At 36.3% G+C, this 24,615-nt stretch overlaps 1 protein-coding gene across 1 annotated transcript in view; it reads right to left on the reverse strand.

Annotated features, from left to right (window-relative positions):
• ABCA13 (ATP binding cassette subfamily A member 13) overlaps positions 1–24,615 on the reverse strand; it is a 288,890-nt gene that overhangs the window by 181,269 nt on the left and 83,006 nt on the right. The window contains 4 exon segments of the mRNA XM_049777030.1: positions 4,542–4,673; positions 15,993–16,062; positions 17,635–17,964; positions 19,481–19,595. Of these exon segments, the coding sequence (XP_049632987.1) occupies positions 4,542–4,673; positions 15,993–16,062; positions 17,635–17,964; positions 19,481–19,595 (647 nt within the window).

Genomic DNA, 24,615 nt, shown 5'->3' on the forward strand with positions numbered 1-24,615 from the left:
CTGATATACTATATCACAGCTCTAGTTTTGTATGAGCTGTTTCTGCAGGACACTGCCTAGGTTTTCACGTGTGTTTTAATTCATGTTTTATCACACAGTCCCACTACTATTCCCAGTAGAAAAAGAGAGGCTGAAGGCTAGTGAACTATAGAACAGGCAATCGCTGTCTTACTTTATGTGAAAGTGCCTATTGAATATAAGAAACAGCAAGGATATTTCCAGTTTTTCTTTTTATAGCTTATTCTTATTTAAAGAGATTTGCCTTGTTTCTAATGCCCCATATTCTTCAACTACATAAAGTGAATAATAGAGTAACTCCTTATGTATGCATGCATGAGTAATGAGTTTGTGGGAATTAAATGGCTTTCCTACAAACAAACATCAGGAAAGCTATTCTGCAATTTCAGCTGCCTTCGTTAGCCTCCTTTTTTCTCAACAAGCAGCTTATTTCTGCTCAGGGATCTCACACAGGAGATCATGTAATTGTGTGGGCAAGCACCACTTGTCAGACTATAAGTGTGTAGTGGAACTAAATGTTTTGAGTTTCTAAATTAGAAGTATATGAGGACCTAGAAGCATATAGAAAGCTTATCAAATCACTGAATAATCCAGAGAAGGTTTAATGAGACTTGACTAGAGATAGGGTGAGGATATAAAGGCAAAGGAGTGGAGCAGCTTTCTAGAAAAATAAAAAAATAGATAAATTAAAATTTAATAGTTTATTTGTTAATAAAATTACCCCAGCTCTAATGTATAGTTTTAAAATACTCACAATTAATCTATTAATCTGAATAAATGGGCAGCTGGCAAAATTAAGCTAGCATACAGACCTATTAAATTTTCTAAGCAATTGGCTTCTAATTAAAAATTCAAGCTTTTTTGATGTTTACATTCTAGAAGCACAACAACCTGCTCATATTACCAGAAGGAACTGGGCATATTAGTATATAAAATATCTCAATTTAAACTGTGCACTTCCCTTCAGAATAAATAAAGAATCTAATCAACATTATACACAAAAATTAGCAACATTAACAGGCATAGAAGCCAATGATACATATTAAGAATAAAATTTATTGAAAACTCATTAAAATTTATGAAATAAAGGTGGTTTGATAGGACCACACATTTGTGAGTTGTACACAGAGACCTATATTTACCAGGAAAACCATAAAAGGAAAATGAGATGAATCAGGTTCTAAGCAGTGCTTCTTGGGAAAAGTTGATAATGTTGGAAGCTCTATTGATTTCATTGTTCAGTGAAAAATGACTGACAGAAATATTGGGTAGAAAGACAGAGAAAAAGAAAGGAAAGAGAAACCTCAATCTTACAACATTTGAAGAGCTGTTTCAGACAATGATTCTAAATTTTCTAAGCCTCTTAGAAGTGTTTGGAAAAAGGAGAGAAAGGAGAGAGAAGGGAAGGTGGAACAGTTCTGGTTGCAAAGTGCATATTTTTAAAAAATAATATATTGTAAATATTACTCAAGCATAGTGAATTCAACACTTTTCAAGAACCTCTACTCCTGATCTCAACCATGCCCCAATCTTCTCAGCAATCCATAGCATTTTCACCCTTATACTGGATTCCCATGACCAGTGTGTCTGTCAACTTTATAAGGTATTCATAGAAAAGAAAAGCATATTCTAGTTCATGGGCCTTTATTTGAATAAAATATTTGACTCAGTGGTAAAATGCAGGTTTTGCTTTTAGAAAATAAAGATATCAATTTATGGCACCACAAGGAAAGGAAAAATATGACACATACTAAAGTGAATTAAAAACACTTGATGAAATTATCAAACAATCATAAAAAGTATCTTCAGGTGAAGACTCTCCCAAACATTTGACTTTTCTTAGATGGATATCAATGCATTGGACAAACCTAAATTAAATAAAAAGAAACAATATTCGGGAAGTAGCTACTTGATTTAGGGTTTCATATCACATAACCAATACTCACCATAGGCCTCCAATGTTACTATAATTAAACCAAAAATATTGGGTACCATTCTGCATTTTTTCTCAACTAGGAGATTAAACAATGTGAAAAACTGACATTCATAAATTGGGGCACAGAAAACTCTTTGATGGCCTATTCTGAGAAAATTTTAATTTATTTTTAAGTGAGAATTGGCGGAGACTCCAAAGCAATGTACAACAAGGAAACTGGGGTCACTTCCCATAATTCTCGGTCAATTGGACCTGTTGCTCATACTAGCATCCAAAGATACAGAACTACTCAGACTCTGTAATGTGGGGATTATTCTGGGAAGCCCAGTCATAGTCATAGGTATCCTGGAATATGCCTATATACCTGGTGATGCTTGAAGAACTCAGATCAGCACCTAGCAAAGCTTCAGAGACCATCTAATCCCAAGGATTGGAATAGATCAGCCATGAATCGCAACTTCTGTGTTATCTCTGGCCTATCTTAAATATATTTCTAAGAACTCAGATTCTCCACAGGACCATTGTTACTGCATTATGGAAAACTCACCCTTATAGCTTCAGATATTAGAAGTAAGTCACACAATTCAGTATTGAGTCCTAACACTGAGGTTCTTAAGCTAACTTCTTGGTTAGATTTTATAGCCAATATCAGCATGAGGAGAAATGACATAGGGGATATAAAAATGTAAGGAGAGAGACTGGGACAAATTTGATAAACCTTTAGTTTTAGCATCAACTTTATGTTATCTTCTTGTGAATACTTTGTCCAGAACTTTCCACTAATGTAAACAAACAGAACATTGGAGTATACCTCTATAAGAATCGTCCAAAACAACCTGTCCCTTATATGATAAGATATAACTTTGAAAATAATATTGTTCTGAAGTCTAAAGACATTCTAGGTGAATCTTAGAACATTCACAGCCCAGGAATGATAAGGCCCTCCCTCTATCATGATCTGCTTCTGAGAAACAGCTAAGCACCAGTAGGTAAATAGCCAATCAGCAAAATATCAATAGGACAACAGGTCATTAGCTAAACAAATAATATTTAACAGAGAACTTCTGAACATTTCAGGTAAGATTAGGAAAAAATATAATATGTATGTTATACATTACATTATGTTAATCCCAGGTTAGAGCCCTCAAGTGCTGCCTGGTGGTTGTAGTAGACAAGATACCCAGGAAAGAAAAGATTTACACCCTCTTTTCATGTCTAGTGCTGGGTATTTTATTTACATATTGGAGCCTGTTTATTCCTTTATTCCTGAAATTGCTCTTTGAATGGAATTACCCTAATAAAAGTGGGTTACTGCACTTTCAGTTTAGACAAAAATATCATGAACAAATGCTCTGAGAAAATCAAGAAAGGGTGAAAAAAAAAAGCAAAAAAGTAGGAATTGAGGTCTTAAAAGTTAAGGACAATTCTATTGTATGAAAAGATAAGATCCCAGGATGAGGAAATATTATGAAAGACCTCAATTAATTCCCTAACCAGAAATAATACTCCTTAAAACTGGCAGCAAAATATGGATTTCAGTCCTCCAAAAACAAATTACAAAAATGTGGATTAGTAATATCCTGAATTTCCTCTTCCACGCCCCCATTTTACTAAGTTTCTCTAGGTTTGCAAGCAAAGGCCTTAAAACTTTGCTAACCAAGCATTTAGTGTATATATGTTGATTCGAGTTAATACTTTTTGGTGTATTGTTTCCTTGATCAAAAAGTGTGGTTCTTATGTTGAATTCATTTTGCGCCAATATTTGCACCAAAAGACTGCCTCTTTTTCCGATTTCTACTGGTTCATGTAACTAATACATTAATACCATAAATGTTAATACTATTGTAATCCTATTACTGAAATCATAAAAAAATATTCTGCTTCTTTCCAAAGTTTATAGCTAGAATAGGGAACACATTCAGTAAAAAAATGAAAAAAAAAGTAATTTCTGAAATTAGAGTAAAAATGTTTAGAAATTTTTTCTACTTCTTGACCTAAATCAGGTATGAGTTATAGCTACTTACCCGAACTATCTAGGATAAATGGAATCATCCTCACTTGTGACCCCACTTTATCTCTGTGGTAGACCTGACCCAAAAGAAGGAATGTGTAGGAAATTTGTACCTCCAAATAGAAAATTCAACTTTTAGATAGTACCTGTCCAGATATCCCCCTAGTTCTTGGAGTAACAGTCTTTTACTTTCACTTCTTCCTCTTAGATTGCTGGACCTGACTTAGTTATCAGGGCCTCAGAACTTTTTGCACAAATTTACTGACTTTTCCAAACACTAGATATTTTCTATTACACTACTAGACATTTGTGTGCTGAGGACTCATATGGTGGACATTGGCTGTATCCAGCCCCTGTCAAGTTCTTTACATACCCTTTGTCATTCCACTTGAGATTCAAGAGCACCATATTTTCCTCAAAATTTCATACCCCCTTTGGAATATGAACTCATGTTGTGATGTGCCAATTAAAGAACAGTTCACTAAGATTAGTTGAACTGTTTTTCAGTTTGGGGGGGTTGATAAAAAACAGCAACAACAACAACAACAACAACAGTTTTTGGGGATTTTTTCTTACCAGGAATCAAGTTGCTGAGATACCATCCACATAAAAAATAAAGACCCGAATCAAGTAAAATCATGCAGGAAACCCAGGTAAATGTCATACCCCCTTGTTCTGGGGCTTCATTTATATTACTCCACTGAATTCCTGGAAGAAAAAAAAAGAACAAAGTAAAAACTACACATCTGTTTTAGTGTACATTTTGTAAGATGGTTGTTTTAATTCAGTAAGTTAAATCGAAGATGAATGTAGTTAAAAGGGAAGCAGATCTAATCACTATAATAATTCTTCCTATGAAATGTTTGTTTAGAAGCTTGAATGATAGTATTGCTTGCAATGAACCCACATTTAATCCCTGGCATCCCATACCGCACTCAGAGACAAGCAGGAATGATCTCTGAGATAGAGCCAGGAGTAAACCCTGAACACTGCCAAAGCCCAAACAGAAAATCAAAATATTTATTTAGTCTCATGCTCATGTCAATGAGAACAGTGACATGAGTGACAGTAGCATCTTACCTAACATCTCAAAAGTATTACTATAAATTTTAATTATATTATTTATATAATTATAAATATTATAAGTAATATTTCCATGAATATTTCTATGGCGCTACACAGTTTAAAAATTAGTTATAAATGAGATAGAATACATTCCTTGATGGAGCTCACTGAGAAAATTTGCAGGGGAGAACATTTATCCCCTCAGGGAGACTCAATTCTGCAAAAGAAAAACTACAGATATTTATAGTTAAAGAATACTTCCTCTGTATGGGGAAAGGGAAAAGCAGGGGTGAATGAGAAAAAAAGATCCCAGATGTAGTATGTCAGTACCAGACCAAAAAATATTTAACGGAGGGCAAGAGAGAGTTGAACTATTAGTTTTATTCTGGCACCCACTCACTTGAAAATATCTTGAATACTGATAGCACAATACAGTGGGTTGCTGTTCCCAGAACTAGCAGGGAACATTTTTCTGAAGTAAACTATAATTAATATGCTTGCATCCTGAAGTGCCTTAGCTCCATTCTGTTGCCCATCAGATTCCTGCTGTTTGATTAGGATTTCCACATAATTTATTTAAGACACTGGCATTCTTTGACCATATTCATTGTTCTTCAGAATTAATCTTAGTTTTGCGAGTAAGCATCACTTCTGGTGTTACTTAAGAAGACATATGGGTGTCATAGATTATAAAAAAAAAAACTAGTCACCCATATGCAAGACATGCAGCTCACCTACTGAATAATCTGTTCCCATAATTTATTTTTTAATAATTTTTATTGTTACCAAAATGAATTACAAATCTTTCACAGTAATATTTTAGGTACATAGTGACATTGAATCAGGGGCATTCCCACCACCAATTTTGTCCTTCCTCTGCTCTGTTCCCAACATGCATCCCATATCCCCCTTCTTTGCCCCCAGGCTGCTAATATAAGTGGTCCCTTCTGTGTATAGTTTGTTGTAGATTGGCTATTGATTCTGTTGTCATTGACTTTGGATTTGGTGTTAAAGTCTGATCATTTTTTTAATTTCTACTCAATGTTCATATGACTGAATACTCAACCAAATAAAAGTGTAGTCAACCACTCCTAACTTTACTGGGATCAGTCACTCTGAAGGAGACACCATTTAATATGGTCCCATAATCAACTTCACCCTGCAGGACTTTACAGCCACAGTTCAGCCCCCAAAGGCTAACAGTCTCAGATCTACTCCCAATTATAGATTTAGGTGTACCATTCAGACACTATCTGCTAACAGCATCCAGCTTAAAACTAAAGGAAGTCTACCAGTGTGGATCATCAGACTTAATCTCCTACCTTATTTGTACAATTAATACAAAGGATGCAGAAAGGTTCTGTTTTGTGACCTACACACCTCAACAAAGACTGACAGGGTACAATTGTCCCTAGAAACAGCTAGGAGCAGCCATTCCTGAGAAAGAAACTAGAAACTGACATCCCAGAGGCACAATAGACAGCTGACCCCCCAGAAATTAATACATTCCCTCAGTTGACTGGGGTTCAGGAAAACCATCCCAAAACTGTAGTAGCAAACAATATAATAATTCTTTGTAACTGTAGCAGTCAGATTGCTCAAAACGTATATTTGAGTCTAATGAGGCTAGAGCAATGGCACAACAGTAAGGTGTTTGCCTTGCACACGGCTGACCCAGGATGGACTGTGGTTCGATCCCTGGCATACCAGTCCCCCAAGCCAGGAGCGATTTTTGAGAGCAGAGCCAGGAGTAGCCCCTGAGAGCCACCAGGTATGGCCCAAAAAGAAAGAAAAAAAGAAAACACCTATAACCTATATCTGGGACTAATGAATATAATTTCTAGCCAGTGTCCCATTTAGGTATATTGCAATGACCCTCAACTGCCAATCTGAACTGTGAGCGATTGAGAACCCTGGATTAAAGCTCAGGTCAACTAGACTTTACAGGCCACTAGTGCTACAAATATCCTAGTGACACTCAAGCCTACACACAAATTAGAGTTACAGACACCAAAACTTAAAATAATTTAATAATAATCACAGGCACATGAGAAGAGCAGGAATAAATATAGCCATAGGAATTAACCTAGTATCATAAATATGTACATGTACTGTCATGGGGACAGTGGCTAGACCATTTGCCTTGAATGCAGTCCACTTGGATTCAGTCCCTGGAATTCCTTATGGTCCTAATTGCCTCCAGAGGGGATCCCTATGTACAGAGCTAGGTAAGCCCTGGGTACTGCAGGTGTGTACCCCTAAAAAATGAACACCTTTTATTGTATGTTTACTGGGCCATACTTCATGGCACTCGGGAGTTACTCCCAGCTCTGAGCTCAGAAATTACTCCTGGCAGACTTAGGAGAATCAGACAAAATGCTGGGGATCAAACCCTGCTTGATCGCATGCATGACAAATGCCTTATCCATTGTGCTATAGCTCCCCAAGAAGAAAACCTAAAAATGGAAGGAATTCAACTTCCACAAAGATGTGGAAAGAACTCTATAAAATTCCTCAAGTACATTGAAACATTTGAGATAGTATGAAGTTTATTTAAATGTACTAATCCCTCAATGTTCATTGAACCAAGAAAATCAATGAAGAGATACTCGATACACTTGATAAAGTCTTATCTTAAAAGATGAAAAATTATTCAAACAGAATCAAAGAAATTAAGGACTACTGTAGTAAAATACAACAGCAGAAAGAAAAACACCAAATAATTGATTATTGTATCAATGTCCTCACACATGATAGATGTGTGTTTATGTCCATTAAGATATGAAATGAGCATTAGCAAGAGGAATATGAATCATAGTAATTCCAGAGAAGAGGAAAGAAAGGAAAATAATGTCTGGTAGATAATAGCAGTGAAATACATAGCCCTTATAAGTATCAAGAAAAATAAATAAATAAGGCCCAAAATAAATTAAAAGAAAGAAATAAAATATTAGCATAGATAAAACCAATATTTATGACAAAATAATGGCTAATTTTATTTTTTATTAATTTTTAAATAATATTCAGTGCTTTATAATGCCATTAATAATGATATTTCATGTCCATAATTTCAACAGTACACACATAACCCTATTTCTCCCCAAAGATCTCATTACACTTCTATCCCATGTTTCCCTAAACTCAATTGAGCGGATCAGTTGTTTGGATCTTTGCTGCAACACTGCTGTGAATTTTTAGTTTCCACATATCAGAGAGATGATTCTGTATATCCTTTGACTTATTCTTTTGGTTTTCTTCTTTTGCATGGTTGTTGTTGCTAGGACTTCCAATACTATATTGGATAAAAGTGAAAGCAATAAATATCATTGCCTTGGGCCTGGCCTCAATGGGAATCTTTCAGTTATTCACCATTAAGAATTATATTGGCATAGTATTCCATGGTGTATATGTACCACAGCTTCTCAGGAAAAATAAAGTCATGAAATTTTCCTATACTTGGATGGACATGGACACTATTATGCTGAGTGAAATAAGTCAGAGGGAAAGAGATAGACCTATAATAGTCGCACTCATCTGCAGGATTTAAGAAAAATAAAAGACAGTATTTTAATAATATCCAGAGACAATAGAGCTGAGGACTGGAAGGACCGGTCCACAATATGAAGCTTACCACAAAGAGAAGTGATGGTGAGTTCAGCTAGAGAAATAACTACACTAAAAACTACCATGACAATGGTAGAGAGTGGAAGGAAAATGTTGAGAATGTGGGATGTATTCAAAATACAGACTCAACAATTCTAAAAACATAAGTTCTTAGCTGAACTCACTGAACTTTAATATGCCTGCCAATTATAATAGATAAAGAAAGAAATTGAGAGGGAAAACAAGAAGAGGCTAAAAGAAAGTTAGAGTGTAGGATATAGTCTTTGGACACAATAGCAATATAGAGGCATTATTTATATTTGTCTGATGTGTGTGTGTGCTATGAAACCATAGAACCAAGATGCATGCTATTCAAACTATAACAATGAAACTTAAAAACGTACCTAGTATGGGGGAAGTGAGGGTTTGTAGGTTAGCTGTGGACACTGGTAGAGGGAAATTTACACAGGTGTTGGAACATTGTATGCTTAAAAATCAACTATAAATGTCAATCATGCTTAGTAATAAATAATTAAAGGTTAAAAACAAAAATTTTAGACACAATAGAATATAAAAATCAGAAGATGAAATCATGCAATTTGCTGTAACTTGGTTAGAACTGGAGAGTTAAAGTGAAAAATGCAGAGGGAGCAGAAATAATAGCAAATAATCTCTCTCATCTGTGTTATTTAGAGAGTAAAACAAAAAAAAACATGGTTGACATTAAATAATAATAAACAGATCTCAGAACTGACAATACCAAGAAAAGAGTAGAGGGAGTGGAGACAGTTTGATGAAGTGGACTGGAAGTAACATAATGAACATTGGTAGAGGAACATGGGCATGAATAAAAATAACCTTTTAGACTAGGAGAACAAATGAAGGTTAAAAATATTGTTAAGAGTGGATTTAGTAATCCGACTAAATAAAGTCAGTTGTTAAAATGACATCTTTAGCAACGAACATAATTTTATATTCAGATATTTTTCTGAAGATGAGCAAGTGAAACACATGTCTAAATGTGGTTTTACTTTAATAATCTTTAAAAGAAAGTAGGAGTCTTCTGAGGAAACTGAGGACCTGAAGAAAGCCCTGTCTGTCCTTCTCTGTCTTTTCTGACTCCTGAAACTCTTCTCAGAGCCCTGGGAAGCGAGCCCCCAAAAACTGCATTCGGAAGCTACCCAGCGAGCGGCTCTCCTCAGAGCCCTGGGAAGTGAACCCCCAAAAAACTGCATTCTGAAGCTACCCAGCGAGCCAGTGAAAAAGAACATCATCGCAACAAGAAGAAAAAATCACACTAAGAACCGTGCTGGATCACAGAAGCAAGCATTTCTCTTCGGTCTGTCTTCTCTGCTGCGTGCTCGGGCCTAAGATTTGATCCTGTGTGAGGCTTCATCCACAGAGGACGCCCCTCCCTTAGAGGCAAGTTGGCCCATCCAGAAAGGGCGGAGCCAGAGGAGAGTGGTGCCTGCATCATATAGCCAATGAATTCCACCACAACACGTAGAAAAACCCACAATACAAGTGTGACAATGGGGAAACAACGCAGGCCAGCATCAGACATAGAGAATGAAGATGACAATTCTGATGACCAGATAATGACCAACCAACTATCCAACCTCTCAGATAAGGACTTTAGACTAGCAATATGGAAGATGCTCAAAGAACTCAAAGAGACCATGGATCGAGTTGAACAGAACACTAATAAGAACCAAGAAAATATGAAGACAGATATCACAAAACTCCAAACTGAAATAACATGTCAACTAACAGGTCTGAAAAAGTCAGTAAACGAAGTGAATGACAAAATGGATAAGCTCTGAGACAGGGTATCAGAAGCTGAGAATAGACTTGGTGCTGTGGAAGAAGAGATACATAATAATTCCATACAGCAGGAGAGATTGGACAAAAAACTTAAAGCAAATGAACAGACAATGGAAAAATTAGTCAAAGAATGGGAAAAAATGAAAATAGAAGTCTATGATACGATCAATAGAAACAACTTAAGAATCACTGGAGTCCCAGAGACCCAGGAAGAAAATTTCCAGGAAGAATCAACGGTCAAGAACATCATTAAAGAGAAACTTCCAGAGCTAAAGAATATATGTGATCAAATCCTGCATGCTTGAAGAGTACCAACCAAAAGAGACCCCAGAAAAACCACCCCAAGACACATTCTAGTCACAATGACAAATCCTACAGATAGAGACAGAATTCTGAAAACAGCAAGATCAAAAGGGGAAATTACATTCAAGCAAGCATCCTTGAGATTTACAGCAGACCTGTCACCAGAAACACTCAACACCAGAAAGCAGTGGTAGGACATTGTGACAAGACTGAATGAAATGAATGCTTCACCTAGAATACTGTACCCAGCAAAACTCACTTTCCGGTTTGACGGAAGAATACATGGTTTCACAGACAAAAAGCAGCTCAGAAACTTTACAGACTCAAAACCACTGTTAAGAGAAAAACTGAAAGACCTAATTTAAGGCAAGACTAACCAAAAGACACACCAAATTTCGATATAAAGATGGCATTAAATCCCAGGACAATTCTTACTCTCAACGTCAATGGACTAAATGCACCAGTCAAGAGACACAGAGTGGCTAAATGGATCAAAAAACTCAATTCATCCTTCTGCTGCCTACAAGAAATGCACCTGAATAGCCAGAACAAACATAGACTCAAAATAAAAGGCTGTAGAAAAATTACCCAAGCAAACAACACCCATAAAAAAGCTGGAGTGGCCATACTAATATCAGATAATGCAAACTTTATACTCAGGAAGGTGGTAAGGGACAAAGATGGACATTTTATATTAATCAAGGGGTATGTAGAGCAGGAAGAAATAACTCTCCTAAACATATATGCACCGAATGAGGGGCCAGCAAAATATTTAATACAACTGTTGACAAACCTGAAAAATAATATCAATAACAAAACAATAATCGTGGTGGACCTCAACACGGCTTTGTCAACACTGGATAGGTCAACCAGACTGAAACCCAACAAGAATATACTAGACCTGAGGAGAGAAATGGAAGAAAGAGGCCTAGTGGATATATATAGGACACTCCATCCCCAGAAACCTGGGTACACATTCTTCTCCAATGTACATGGGACATTCTTCAGGATAGACTACATGCTGGCACATAAAACATACCTCCATAAGATCAAGAGGATAGAAATTTTGCAGACTACCTTCGCTGACCACAAGGCTCATAAATTATTTGTGAATTCCAAAGGGACTCAGAAGAAAAACTTTAACACCTGGAAGTTAAACAACCTCATACACAATAACCAGTGGGTCCGAGATGAAATCAAGGAGGAAATCAAAAGGTTCCTGGAAACAAATGACAATAAAGACACAAACTATCAGAACTTATGGGACACAGCAAAAGCAGTACTGAGAGGAAAATTTATAGCTTTGCAAGCACACATCAGGAAGGAATAAGGAGCTTACCTGAGTAGCTTAATGACACAGCTAATAGAACTAGAAAATGCTCAACAAAAGGACCCAAAAATAGGGAGACAGAAGGAAATAACAAAGCTGAGAGCAGAAATCAACGAAGTGGAAACCCAAAAAACAATCCGAAAGATCAACGAAAGCAGAAGTTGGTTCTTTGAAAAAATAAACAAGATTGATAGACCACTGGCAAACCTAACAAAGAAAGAGAGAGAGAGAAACTTGATAACTCGTATTAGGAATGAAAAAGGATCGGGTGGGGAGGAGGGAGACTTGGGACATTGGTGATGGGAATGTTGCACTGGTGATGGGTCTTTACATGACTGAAACCCAAACACAGTCATGTATGTAATCAATGTGTTTAAATAAAAAAAAAAGAATGAAAAAGGAGAGATCACTACTGATATGAAGGAGATTCAAAGGGTAATCAGAAACTACTTTGAGAAACTCTACTCCATAAAAATTAGAACCTGGAAGAAATGGATAAATTCTTAGACTCTTATAATCTTCCACAGTTGAAGGAAGAGGATGTAGCATATCTAAACACACCCATCTCCATTGATGAAATTAAAACGGTAATCAAATGTCTGCCCAAAAACAAAAGCCCAGGCCCAGATGGATTCACTAATGAATTCTTTCAAACTTTCCAAGAGGAACTACTACCAATCCTGACAAGACTCTTTCATGAAATTGAACAAACAGAAACACTTCCAAATAGCTTTTATGAAGCCAAAATCACCTTGATACCTAAAACAGAGATGCTACTAAAAAAGAAAATTACAGACCAATATACTGATGAATGCAGATGCAAAGATCCTCAACAAAATCCTAGCAAATAGGATTCAATGCCTCATCAAGAAGATCATCCACTATGATCAAGTAGATTTCATCCCAGGAATGCAAGGATGGTTTAACATCCGTAAATCTATCAATATAATACACAACATAAACAACAAGAAAAATAAAAACCACATTATCATATCAATAGATGCAGAGAAAGCATTTGATAAGGTCCAACACCCATTCTTGATCAAAACTCTCAGCAAGATGGGAATGGAAGGAACCTTTCTCAATATAGTTAAGGCCATCTACCATAAGCCAGTGGGAAACATTATCCTCAATGGAGAAAAACTAAAAGCCTTCCCTCTAAATTTTGGCACAAGACAAGGCTGTCCTCTCTCACCACTCCTATTCAACATAGCACTGGAAGTACTTGCTATAGCGATTAGGCAAGAAAAAGATATCAAGGGAATCCAGATAGGAAAGGAAGAAGTCAAGCTCTCACTGTTTGCAGATGACATGATACTCTACTTAGAAAACCCTAAAGACTCTACCAAAAAGCTTCTAGAAACAATAGACTCATATAGCAAGGTGGCAGGCTACAAAATTAACACACAAAAATCAATGGCCTTTCTATACACCAATAGTAATAAGGAAGAAATGGACATTAAGAAAACAACCCCATTCACAATAGTGCCACACAAACTCAAATATCTTGGACTCAACTTGACTAAAAATGTGAAGGACCTATACAAAGAAAACTATAAAACTCTGCTCCAAGAAATAAGAGAGGACACGTGGAAATGGAAGCACATACCCTGCTCATGGATTGGCAGGATTAACATCATCAAAATTGCAATACTCCCCAAGGCATTATACAGATTTAATGCTATCCCTCTAAAGATACCCATGACATTCTTCAAAGAAGTGGATCAGGCACTTTTGAAATTCGTTTGGAACAATAAACACCCTAGAATGGCTAAAGCAATCATTGGGAAAAAGAATATGGGAGGAATTACTTTCTCGAACTTTAAACTTTACTACAAAGCAATAGTTATCAAAACAGCATGGTATTGGAATAAGGACAGGTCCTCAGATCAGTGGAATAGGCTTGAATATTCAGAAAATGTTCCCCAGACATACAATCACCTAATTTTTGATAAAGGAGCAGGAAATACTAAATGGAGCAGGGAAAGCCTCTTCAACAAGTGGTGTTGGCACAACTGGATAGCCACTTGTGAAAAATTGAATTTAGACCCCCAGCTAACATCATGTACAAAGGTAAAATCCAAATGGATTAAAGACCTCGATATCAGACCCGAAACCATAAGATATATTGAACAACACATAGGCAAAACACTCCAGGACATTGAGACTACAGGCATCTTCAAGGAGGAAACTGCACTCTCCAAGCAAGTGAAAGCAGAGATTAACAGATGGGAATATATTAAGCTGAGAAGCTTCTGCACCTCAAAGGAAATAGTGCCCAGGATACAAGAGCCCCCCACTGAGTGGGAGAAACTATTCACCCAATACCCATCAGATAAGGGGCTAATCTCCAAAATATACAAGGCACTGACAGAACTTTACAAGAAAAAAACATCTAATCCCATCATAAAATGGGGAGAAGAAATGAACAGACACTTTGACAAAGAAGATATACAAATGGCCAAAAGACACATGAAAAAATGCTCCACATCACTAATCATCAGGGAGATGCAAATCAAAACAATGATGAGATACCACCTCACACCCCAGAGAATGGCACACATCACAAAGAATGAGAATAAACAGTGTTGGCAGGGATGTGGAGAGCAAGGAACTCTTATCCACTGCTGGTGGGAATGCCGTCTAGTTCAACCTTTATGGAAAGCAATATGGAGATTCCTCCAAAAACTGGAAATCAAGCTCCCATACGATCCAGCTATACCACTCCTAGGAATATACCCTAGGAACATAAAAATACAATACAAAAACCCCTTCCTTATACCTATATTCATTGCAGCACTATTTACCATAGCAAGACTATGGAAACAACCAAAATGCCCTTCAACAGACGAATGGCTAAAGAAACTGTGGTACATATACACAATGGAATATTATGCAGCTGTCAGGAGAGATGAAGTTATGAAATTTTCCTATATATGGATGTACACGGAATCTATTATGAATGAGTGAAATAAGTAAGAGAGAGAGAGAAAAACGCAGAATGGTCTCACTCATCTATGGGTTTTAAGAAAAATGAAAGACATTCTTGCAATAATAATTTTCAGACACAAAAGAGAAAAGAGCTGGAAATTCCAGCTCACCTCAGGAAGCTCACCACAAATAGTGATGTTTAGTTAGAGAAATAACTACATTTTGAACTGTCCTAATAATGAGAATGTATGAGGGAAATGGAGAGCCTGTTTAGAGTACAGGCGGGGGTTGGGTGGGGAGGAGGGAAACTTGGGACATTGGTGATGGGAATGTTGCACTGGTGATGGGCAGTGTTCTTTACATGACTGAAACCCAAACACAATCATGTATGTAATCAAGGTGTTTAAATAAAAAAAATGAGAAAAAAAAAAGAAAGTAGGAAGCTTTCATTGATTTATCTCTGGAGCCTCTTACTGTCTGCAAAATCCCACCAGGAGTTATTTTAGAGCATATAGCCACAAGTGGCCTTTGGGAAAAGCAGGTGAGGCCCCAAAAGCCAAAAAGCCCCTCAAAAAAGTATCAAAAAGTATGTGATGAGCTTGTCATCATTGGCTAGTCCTTCCAACCTTCATCTCTATTGTGTCTGGGTGTTATTATACTATATTTTATTTTTCTTAAATCCCACAGATGGGACTCTACTGTGCCTATATCTCTCTCTCTGACTTATTTCACTCAACATACTAGTCTCCAAATCCATCCATGTATAAGCAAATTTCATGACTTCATTTCTTCTAACAGCTCCATGGTATTCATTGTATAGATACAGACAGGGGTTGGGAAGAAGGGAGGACAATAGTGGCAGGAAAGTTACACTGGTGAAGGTGGTGTGCATTTTGTGGCTGAAATCCGATCGTGAACATGTTAGTAAGCATTGTGATTAAATAAAGATATTTTTTTAAATAGCATCTTACCTGCTTCTTGCCCTTCTAAGAATGTAATAAAAAATATTCCTTGTCCAAAGGCAGTGGTAGAAAGCAGGCACTGTATTGATTAAATCAAATAAAAGTCAAATTAGAACTTGACCGAGATCATAGAAAATAGACAATACTAGATATAACAAAGAAGTCCCTTTATAAAAAATATATCATATACCATATTTGAATGCTTTATTTTCTATAAATCATTTGAAGGAATAAAGGGAAATTACACTTTGCATGCTAAAATTTATTAATATAGATATTGAAGTAAAAACAAAAGAATAGCATTTAAAATTCAGATCCATTTGTCAAAGGCTCATTTTTAAGTAATAAAAACAGGAGAGAGGTAAATAGTATAAATAACCTTAGTAGTTTTAGTTATTCTGAAAAAACAAAACTAGCACTGACACTTCATTATTTGCTATAATAACATGATTATTAGGGTAGGTGTATTTGTTAAAACTGACACGTAATTATTGGTTTAAGTATAACATAAAAAAACTGACGAGTGTATACCAATATATAAATACTAATTTTAAAGCACGATTTTATGTGTATGCTTTGCATATATACAAGTATATATAGCCAGTGATAAATATGTGGTACTGATATGCTTATTTATATTGAAAATATAATTTAGTCTTCATAGAAATATTTCATCCTAAGGATAAGAATTAGCAGATCTAATTTTGAAAGGGAACACTAGGCTGTTTTAATTACTGTATCCGACCAACTGACATATAAATTCTGTTGGTACTTCCCTAAATTTTTTCCTCATGCACAAATTATTCTCCAAAGAGGCTGAAATTTGACGAATTTTATCTACTTGGGGGAAGTAAAACCTTGAGCATACTCAAATATGGCTTTTTTTTTTTTTTTTTTTTGGTTTTTGGGCCACACCCAGCGGTGCTCAGGGTTACTCCTGGCTGTCTGCTCAGAAATAGCTCCTGGCAGGCACGGGGGACCATATGGGACACCGGGATTCGAACCAACCACCTTTGGTCCTGGATCGGCTGCTTGCAAGGCAAATGCCGCTGTGCTATCTCTCCGGGCCCAAATATGGCATTTTAACATTGTCTCCACTCCATATAATATATTCCCTAACTGTTCATCACAGTTCTTACCATAAAAGTCAGAAAAGAATCACCCATTTTTTGTCCTATCAATATTCTACATTATAAATCTGAAATCATTCTAATACCTTTCAGATTACTTTTAGAAGATGAATAATTATAACTTGCTAACTGAGAACTCTTTCCAATTAATATGATATATTTGTGATAGTTTGATAACAATTCTGTTCAACTTTTAAACTAACTTTAGAAAGATTTAATGGAATGCACGAAACAATGAAATGCCTAAGTTATATGCCTTCTTGAATCAAGATGATAAGGATTTATCAAAGACTCCTTGGAAGAGTTCCTATCATAAAAAATATTAACTTCATCAAAATTATTGCATACAAAAATTACTGAAGTTTCAGTAAACTACCACTGCAAAAACTACACCACCTGTGGGTATAGTAAAAATAAAGTTTGAAAGTCCATGGTTATATAAAAATAATGGGTAATGATTTTGTTTTGGTAGGCTGATATTGGTTAGTTTTATTTTGCATTTTTATAAATCTCCAACTTACCAGAAATGTCTGAATGACTACACTCAATTGGTTATGTAGAATCAGCAGAACAATATAAGGCAAAAAACTGATCATATATATTAGGCTTGTACACAGAGCCGCTGTATTTGCTTGATTGAAAAATGCACTCAAGAAGTAACTTAGCATGGCAACTGATACCCCAAAATTGAGAATAAAGAGAAAAATAATGAAAGCATTGCTGTGTGCAAAGATGCCAGTTGTTTTCAGTATGACGGCCAGCATAGCACTGCTCAAAGTCAACATAGCCATGTTCTCCACGAACCAAGCCAGAAAATGGATTATTGGGTGCACTCCCATAATCTTCATGTACTGCAAGAGTGGGAAAACAGAGTTACCTCAGCAAAGGGCATGAAACAGATTAGATCATAGGAAAGCATGTGTGTGGCAGAAAGGAAATACTGATATAGTCATGTTGAACCATCACCAGTCAATATTTAACCATAATAGTACCCTTGGAATATAGTTTATGGCCATTTCAAGAGAACTGAAACCAGGAATCATTAAAAATGCTGCCAAACCACCCAAACTCACACAGACACACAATCCTGTAAGGAGAGGAACAATTTCCCAAATTTGGACCTGATTGACTTCCCTCTCTTTGTCTCCAATTTATTTGTGTTTTACAGCAATTTTGCTTGCTCCTTATTTTGTTTAATTTAAGCAATAAAAAAGAAAAACTAAGAAGATAAATTCTGATAAGTATTGTTAATTTTGTGGGAGTTTATTCAGGGGGTTATTTAATAGTTTATAAAAATCCTTTTGCTAAATAATTCAGTTGAAAGAGCAATAACACATATATGCTCAATTCTAAAACTGATGTCTGTCTATATAAAAATCGCTGTTATCTATGATATGCCTAAATATTTGTAAAATAAGAAAATGGCTTTCCAAAGCATCCATTGTGGATGACGACAGGTCAATTATAGAACAGGAATTCAACAAGATGTAGTCCCTAGATCTATTATCTTTGACTCTATTAGATAAGGGAAGAAATAATTTCAGGAATAATGAATGCTAAAAATACATGCAAAACAATGATGTATGTCCTAAGTGAAAAATGCACATTGTAACTTATATCACTTTTCTTCATTTAAACAGATGTTAAGTGGATAGCATGCTTCCATTGCCATTGCCTCACAGTTGATTTCACCCTCTGTAGGTCTAAAAACAGGTCTATTGGATTTATTTTATGTTTTTATTGTTAATAAGAATTTGAATAGCTTCTAGCAAAGTTTTAACAGAACTAAGAGAAAAACCTTAAAAAGAATTATGTGGCTGAGATTGTAACTCAGGAAAGAAGGGGGAAGAGAAGGAGGAAGAAGAGAAAGAGGAGAAGAGATGGAGGAGGAGGAAAATGAGTAGAAGGAAAAATGAGCAGGAGAATAGGACATGAAGAAGAAGAAAAAGAATAAGGAGAAGGAGGAGGAGACAGAGCAGGTGAGGGAGACAGATGAAGAAAAAATATATAACACAGAATAAATGAGAAGAAAGTAGAGAATCTGACCATATTTAAGATGGAATATATTTCTATGAATTTTATATAAATTAATAAATAAGGAGCTATAGTTTTATTTTTTCATTCTCAGATGTCTGTAGTTTTTTTCTTTTTCTTTTTTTTTTCATCTTCAGAGAAACTACTTCCTAAACTCTGGCAAAGCTTTGACTTAAGTGTACAATGACTCTTCGATGCAAAGGAACTCCTTAAGTTCCACACGGAAACTTCAGAAGACAGGAGATTAAGCACAGGGCAAGTTATGACATTATAATAATTTTTATAGTGTCAGTTTCTCATCTTTGACTCCCAAGCAAGTTTAAAACAATTTACCTCTTCTATCTGGATCTCTCTCTCATAAACCAACTTTCGAACCATGCTGGCAACCGACACCATCCATGTAAGCATCATAATAAGAGGTAAAAAGATCCCGATGTTGTTCAAGAATCTGTAAGGAAATAATTCTGTCAGCGTCGGAAAGTAATCAATGTACTACTGTGAGTCAGTGTCACTCTCATGGTACCTACTTTTGACCAATTACCAAGCACTTTTAGAAATAATATTACATTTGACTATTTCAATATATCTGCCATTCGTGGAAAATAGCTGTTCTGGCTACTTGTTTCTATCTCTTGCCTCCTCTTTGAACCATCATAGTCATAGCAGAGAGAAGGAAAGTAGAAGACATTGCTCTATGACTACAATTTTACCACATTATTTTGTACTTTTTCTGCTTAAAATTAAATATATAAAGTCGCATAAATTATCACTGATAAAAGATGTGAAAATTGATCATTGCAAGCATAGCTTATTATTTCTACACTTAATTCTTTTTTTTATTTAATTTTTTTTATTTTTAATTATGAGAACAAGGATGCAAAGAAAGAGGACAAGGTAAAGTTACAGTGGAAGGACAATACATAACATAATTCTCAGAAGTCCCCTTGCTGATATCCCAACTTTGAAATTTCATCCAAAGAACATTAAGATTGTAACACACTATAATATTTCTTAATAGCACACAAGGCAATCTAAAGCCATAAAACTTACATAACTCCTTAAACATTACAGGCATAGCATTTTTTTACATTTCCATATTCATGCATATTAGCTTAAGTTACCCTCAAATCTTAACTGGGTTCTTTTTAAGGATTAGAGTCAAAGGAGCACAGCAAAAATGGTGTTAGAGTGGCAATTGTTGTTTGCATAGGCCCACCAAAATATGAGGGACATGGAAAGAAATAACCTTGGCCTAAATACAAAAAGACCCAACCACTGAAGGTTCCTGGCACAAGACCAACTCTAGGCTCCAGGCAAGCTAGATCGTCCAATCCAAGACATTGTCTGTAGTGCCAACACACTTATATTTTTCACACAGTCTCTGTTGTTGGTATCAAGCTTCTGTATTAACGATCCTGGTATCTGTATATCCAACATCAATCCAAGACATTGTCTGTAGTGCCAACACACTTATATTTTTCACACAGTCTCTGTTGTTGGTATCAAGCTTCTGTATTAAAGATCCTGGTATCTGTATATCCAACATTGAAGTCAGGATGTGGAGCGTCCTCTGGTTTCACCTCACAATCAAAGGGCAATGCAGGGAGCCCTGTCCTGTAAGCAAGTCGTTGTTGTTGCTAAGTCTTCTCAGTGTTAATGGAAGTCTCTTTTGAGCAGGACAATGTCTGAGCAGTGTAGAGTCTTCCTTGGTAGAGGATTGCTTCCAGGTGATGCTATAGACCAGCCTGGATGTTTTGTGGATGGCTTCCCTGGTTCAGGGAAATGCCCGTTCTTCTGAGGTCTGTGCCAGGTCGTTATGTCAATGTTCAGGGTGTAAGGTCCCTTTGCACTATAAGATTTGTCTGTACCAATCTCTATTAGATAGGATCTTATTTATATGTATACTATTTTCCCATTTTAATGTGCCTATGCAAAAAAGGAGCAATGCCACGTGGTGTTCTTGGCGCATATGGGGGTGATAAGAACAATTATGGTTCAATCATAAGCATTAATCTGGGGGACTCTTTCTCTAAGATTCCTTGTTAAACAGCTCAAAAAGAGAAGATGAAAAGTGGTTAGAATCGTCACTAGATAAGACAACATTTAGTAAGAATTATAGCTGTCAGAGAAAAAACATAAAATATTCTAAAGAAATACGTGTCCATTTTATGTATCTTGAAACAGTTTGGGGTTGTTACACACAATACACGGCTTTGGTCTGTGATAAGGCTTGTACACTACTGATTAAAAAGAGTAATGTAGATTAGAGATGTTTGGGGGGGATAGAGAGTAAAGGAATAAAAAAGAGCTTTGTAGGGATGTGGGAAAGGGCACAATACAAAATAAAGATTCTGGATACGTAAAACGTAACATAACAGTAAGGAATACTCTTAATATATGAAGTTCTGTAGTTTTTGGATGCATAGGGAGGGATTTCTCCCCCCTCCCCCCAGGGCCCGATTAACCAGGCGTGGCCCTGAAGACCCACCAGGTTTGGGGGGATCTTGGTCCCCTGGACTAGGAGTTCAGCCCAGGGGGCCTGTGGCTAGCTGTCCCGCCCAGAGCCCCCAACATACCAGTCAAAGACCCAGAAATCCTGGCATGCGAGTGCTCTGAGCCCAGCCCTGCCCCTGTAGTTTCTGGATGCATAGGGCTCTACACTTAATTCTTATCTACTCAAATTTAGACTCACGCTTAAAATGACTGTTCAAAAGGATGCTGCTGGGCCCGGAGAGATAGCACAGCGGCGTTTGCCTTGCAAGCAGCCGATCCAGGACCAAAGGTGGTTGGTTCGAATCCCGGTGTCCCATATGGTCCCCCGTGCCTGCCAGGAGCTATTTCTGAGCAGACAGCCAGGAGTAACCCCTGAGCAACGCCGGGTGTGACCCAAAAACCAAAAAAAAAAAAAAAAAAAGGACGCTGCTGTCATTTGTAAATACAACAAAATTTATACCAATAAGTTCCTCTTCTTAACTGTTCCTAATAACCTTAGAACTTCTTTTCTTCTCTCTATTGAGCTTTCAGGACAACTCTTATTTACAGAAATCTCTACCAAGCACTGTCTTATATTTAAAAATTCTTTAAATTTGAGTGTTCTCCCTCTAATACTGGGTTTCTGTCTTACTCTGATTTATTTGTTTAGCAGTTCATGATCCCATGATTTTTATTTACTCTTAACATTTTATGGTTTTATTTCTATTTTTTTTATTTTAGGGCCACACCCAATGGCACTCAGGGGTTTCTCCTGGCTCTGTGCTCAGAACTCACCCCTGGCATGCTTGGGGGACCATATGGGATACTGGAGATCAAACATGGGTCAGCTGCATGCAAGGTAAACACTGTGCTATCATTCTAGCAGCTAAATTTTATTTTTATTTTTTTTATTTTTATTAAGATGTTACGGTTTACATATTATTAAAATGGTTCCTCTTGCACATAATTCCAAAACCACAGTCACCACCAATATACCCTCTCCTTCTCCTAAGGAGAAGGATCACAAGATTATTCCATCCCCAGTTCTCTCCCTCCAACTAAATTGTGTGGGTCAGTTATCCCATTCTGTTGCTTATGAACTTTTGTTGCTACCTAATAGTGCATCTGTTTGAGCCAGCCTTAAATATGTTACCTGAGAGTATGACCACCTCAGCCTTTTTTGAGGTATTTGTTTGCTTGAAGGATTGTCTCCAACTTTTGACTTCGAGTCTATGTTTGATCTAATTAATCAATGTGTTCTTGCAGGCAGCAGAACGTTGGATTAATTTTCAAAATTAATTTTATCCCTCTGTCTCTTAATTATACATTTATTCTATTTATATTGAGAGAGATTATTGTTATGAAATTTTGTGCCATCCTTTTGTAGAAGTTTGGTGTGTTTGCGAAGTTTATCTTGTCATAAAGAACCCACTAAAGTTCTTTTAGAGTTTTGAGTCTATAAAGTTGCTGAACTGTTGTTTACTTATAAAGATATGAATTATGCCCTCAAATATGAGCTAGAGTTGGTCTGGGTAAAGTATACTTGGAGAGACCTTTATTTTGCTGATTTTTTTCAGTATATCTTACCACTGCTTTGGAAATGGAAAGTTGCCTTTAATAAATCTCCTATAAATATTAAGTATGCTTTTTATGTGATTTCCTTCTTTGATTTTGCTGCTTTAAGTATTATGTCTCTGTTCATGGTTCCATCATTCTGATTAGGATATGTCTAAGAGATTTTTATTTGGATCATTTCAGGTCTCCAGAATGTGGGCACATCCCTCTCCAGTTCTGGAAAGTTTTCAGTAATAATGATAAATTTGGATGTAGCTCTTGGTAGGAATTGCCTCCTTGGCCTTCTGGGATACTATGATTCTTATATTCCTCTTGAATTCATCTCTTGCCAGCCATTAGTTTATTTTAAGACTATTTTCCACTTTCTGCTTTGGTCTAGAGGTCTTATACACCTCATTTTCAAGATCACTGAATCTGTTTTCAGCTGATGTTATTCTTCTGAGAAGCTTTCAAATGATTTTTTTTCATTTTGCCTAGCAAGTTTTTCAGTGCTTTTATTTCTATTTCTATTTGTTTGTTCTTAATTAACTTAAAAACCATGGTTACAATGTTGTTCTTAATACAGTTGGGTTTTATTTACAGTGAAAAATTGTTCATAATTGAGTTTCAGTCAAACAATATAAAACACTGTTCAACAATGCACATTTCCCACCACCAAAGCCCCCAGTTACCCTCCTGACATCCCCCTTGCCTGCCTCTGAGAAAAACACTTTTCTTCTCTTTCTCTTTTTCTTTCTTTTAGGTACTGGGGTTTGCAATATTGTTACTAAAGGGGTATCATGCATATCACTTTATTTCTTTTCAACATATAGATCTTGTACTAGATGATCATTTCAAACTATCATATTCTTAGCTATAGCTTTTCTGTCCTAACTCCACTCCCCTGCTATTTGTGACAAGCTTCCTACCATGGACTGGTACACTGGCCCTCATCTCTGTTGTCTCTGGATATTATTAGCATACTTTTTTTTATATCCCACAAATAAGTGTGATTATTCTGTCTATCCCTCTCTCTCTAACTCATTTCACACAGCATAATACTCCATACCCATCCATGTCTAAGCAAATCTCATGACGTCTTATTTTCTAACAGCTGCATAATATTACATTGTGTAGATGTACTGAAGTTTTTTTAGCCACTGATTTGTTTTGGGGCACTTTGGTTGTTTTCATTCTGGCTCTTTTAAGTAATTTTGCAATAAATGTAGGAATGAAGGGTACTTTTATGCATTGTGTTTTGAGGAGTTCAATGTTATATTTCTAGGAGTGATGCTGCTAGGTCATATTGAAGTTCAATTTCTAGGTTTTTGAGAACTATTGTTTTTTTAAACATTTTTTAAAACTATTTCTTTTTTTTTAATGACCACTGGAGATATATTAAGTCTGGTACAGTATTGCATTGGCCTACATAATATGTAAAT

The sequence above is a fragment of the Suncus etruscus genome, chromosome 7, assembly GCF_024139225.1.
Source record: "Suncus etruscus isolate mSunEtr1 chromosome 7, mSunEtr1.pri.cur, whole genome shotgun sequence".
In the NCBI taxonomy this organism is placed as follows: domain Eukaryota; kingdom Metazoa; phylum Chordata; class Mammalia; order Eulipotyphla; family Soricidae; genus Suncus; species Suncus etruscus.